This window comes from Nicotiana tomentosiformis, chromosome 9 (genome assembly GCF_000390325.3).
Source record: "Nicotiana tomentosiformis chromosome 9, ASM39032v3, whole genome shotgun sequence".
Lineage (NCBI taxonomy): Eukaryota > Viridiplantae > Streptophyta > Magnoliopsida > Solanales > Solanaceae > Nicotiana > Nicotiana tomentosiformis.
In genome coordinates this window covers 33951692-33954535 of record NC_090820.1, presented here as the reverse complement: position 1 = coordinate 33954535, position 2844 = coordinate 33951692, and the positions used below count along the sequence as shown (strand labels likewise).

Here is a 2844-nt window from a genome sequence, read left to right as displayed (position 1 = left end):
TGTTGCCTCAAAACTGCTCCAACCACTACATCACTAGCATCGCACATGAGCTCAAAAGGAATACTCCAATTAGGAGCGGTGATAATGGGAGTGGTTGTTAACTTGAACTTTAGCAATTCAAAGGCTCCCATGCAATCATCATTGAAGTGAAACTTAGCATCTTTCTCTAAGAGCTTGCACAACGAGTTCACCACTTTAGAAAAGTCCTTTATGAAACGCCGGTAGAACCCCGTGTGACATAAGAAACTTCACATGCCTTTCACCGAAGTTGGAGGTGAAAGTTTAGAAATCACCTCTATCTTTGCCTTGTCAACCTCTATGCCATTCTTTAAAATTTTGTGGCCAAGGACAATGTCTTCCTCGACCATGAAATGGCATTTCTCTCAATTTAGCACCAAGTTGTTTCGTCACACCTTGCCAATACTCTATCCAAATTTTTCAAGCAATCATCAAAGGAATCTATGACCACCAAGAAGTCATCCATGAATACTTCAAGGTAGTCCTCGACCATATCCGTAAAGATTGCCATCATACACCTTTAAAAAGTCGTTGGTGCATTACATAAGCCAAATGGCATCCTCTTGAAAGCGAAAGTACTATAGGGACATGTGGAAGTTATTTTCTCTTGATCTTTCGGAGCAATAAGTATTTAGTTGTAGCCCGAATATCCATCTAGAAAGTAATAGAAAGCATGGCCGTCCAACCTATCAAGCATTTGGTCAAGGAAGGGAAGTGGAAAATGATCCTTCCTTGTGACTTTGTTAAGCTTGCGATAGTCCATACACACTCTCCATCCGGTCACCATTGTTGTGGGAATCAACTCATTCTTGTCATTGGTGACCACCGTCATGCCCCCCTTCTTTGGGACACATTGCACCGGAGAAGTCCATGAACTATCAGAAATGGGATAGACAACCCCGGCATCCAACCATTTGATAATCTCCTTTTTGACCACGTCTTGCATAACTTCATTGAGTCTCCTTTGATGTTCAATAGATGGTTTGGCATCCTCCTCTAAGTTAATCTTGTGCATGCAAAATACGGGGCTTATTCCCCGAATATTCACCAAAGTCCACCCAATAGACTTCTTCCTCTTGTGGAGCACAGCCAATGTGGAGTCAACCTGCACGTTAGTCAAACAAGGGGAAAGAATAACCGATAAAGTAGAACAAGGACCAAGAAATTCATACCGAAGATGTGGAGGCAATGGCTTCAACTCCAAGGTAGGGGCTCTTCAATTGAAGGCTTTGTAGGAGGAGTTTTCCTATTTTCAAGATCCAAGGAAAGTTTCCGGGGTGCATAGTTGTATGACCTCATTCCTTGCAAAGAATTCACACATTCCATGAAGCCATCCATCTCGTCATCACCAAAGATTAATAAGACGACCTCCAACATATCACCCCACATTAATCGTGGCACTTGTATCATCAATAATCACATCGGTCACCAAGTCCATGAAAGAACACACTTTATTGCTATTTGGTTGCCGCATAGATTTGCACATATGGAACACCACCTTTTCATCACCCACCCGAAAGGTAAGTTCTCCAACTTCCACATCAACAAGAGCCTTCCCCGTAGCAAGAAAAGGTCTTCCAAGAAAAATCGAAACCTCATAGTCCACTTCACAATCAAGAATAACAAAATCCGCCGGAAGAATGAACTTATCAACACGAACCAATACATCTTCAATCACTCCCAACGGTCTCTTCATTGTATGATTGGCCATTTGTAATATCATAGATGTGGGTCTTGGTTGTCCAATTTCCAAGGTCTTGAAAACCGAATAAGGCATCAAATTGATACTTGCCCCAAGATCACAAAGAGTTTTAGCAAATTTGGCACTTCCAATGGTACAAGGTATTGTGAAAGCAACGGGATCTTCTAATTTAAGAACCATTGAATGCACAATTGCACTCACTTGATGAGTGACTTTCATAGTTTCAAAATTTATCGACTGTTTCTTTGCTACCAAATCCTTCATAAACTTTGCATAACCAGGCATTTGCTCCAAGGCTTCAACTAATGGCACATTTATCGAGAGACTCTTCATCATGTCAATGAACTTTTTGAATTGATTCTCGTCATTTTTCTTGGCGAGCCTTTGAGGATATGGAGGAGGTGGCTTAGGCAATGGTGCCTCAGTGTTTTGCACTACCGGTTCCGGTATGTCAATAACATGATCCCTAGACGGGTTCACTTCCTCTTGAGTCTCTTCCACAGTGTCATCAATATCAATACGCACTTCATCATTTGCTTGCACCACATTGTTCGGGATCTCTTCTTCTTCTACTACTTGCTTATCATCCATAAGTTGCCTTTGACTTGAGGTGGGTGCATTCCCACCTCTTCCACTTCTTGTAGTAACGGTCATGGCATGCCCTGTATTATTCCCACCCTTTAGGTTCACCACCGTGTCACTTGGTAGTGCCCCCTTAGGATGAGAATTTAAAGCTTGAGAGATTTGTCCCATTTGCACTTCTAAGTTGCAGATCGATGTATTGTGTAAAGCAAGTTGGGCATCGGAATCGGTATTCTTCTCCATCATTTGCTTGAACGTGTTCTCAATACGGTCCATTTTCATTATTGGAAGAATTAGGACCATGGGAAGGATAAGGAGATGGGTTGCTCGGTTGTTGATACATCGGGGGCCTTTGAAAACCCGACCCCCAATTTCCTTGATTGTTATTCCACCCGCCTTGATTGTTGCCTCTCCAATTGCCTTTGTTATTGTTGTTGTGCCAATTCCCTTGATTATTGCCTCCACTCCAATTGCCTTCATTGTTGTTGTTATTCCAATTGCTTTGATTATTTTCACCACTCCAATTACCTTGATTGTGAGAA

At 42.1% G+C, this 2844-nt stretch overlaps 1 protein-coding gene across 1 annotated transcript; it reads right to left on the bottom strand.

The window, feature by feature from the left end:
* Positions 1-1396: 1396 nt before the first annotated feature.
* Positions 1397-2578, bottom strand: LOC138898579 (uncharacterized). The gene is made up of 2 exons (XM_070184656.1): positions 2242-2578; positions 1397-2022 (listed from the first exon to the last, which is right to left on the bottom strand). The coding sequence occupies exons 1-2, from the start codon at positions 2576-2578 to the stop codon at positions 1397-1399; spliced, it is 963 nt and encodes a 320-aa protein (XP_070040757.1).
* Between the last annotated feature and the right edge of the window lie 266 nt (positions 2579-2844).

Excerpts from the sequence above, each read along its gene's own strand:
- LOC138898579 (XM_070184656.1), bottom strand. The coding sequence starts at position 2,578 with ATGGACCGTATTGAGAACACGTTCAAGCAAATGATGGAGAAGAATACC. Across the intron at positions 2,023-2,241 it reads GCAAGCAAATGATGAAGTGC|TTGAAGCCTTGGAGCAAATG; the intron begins GTATTGATATTG and ends ATGTGCCATTAG.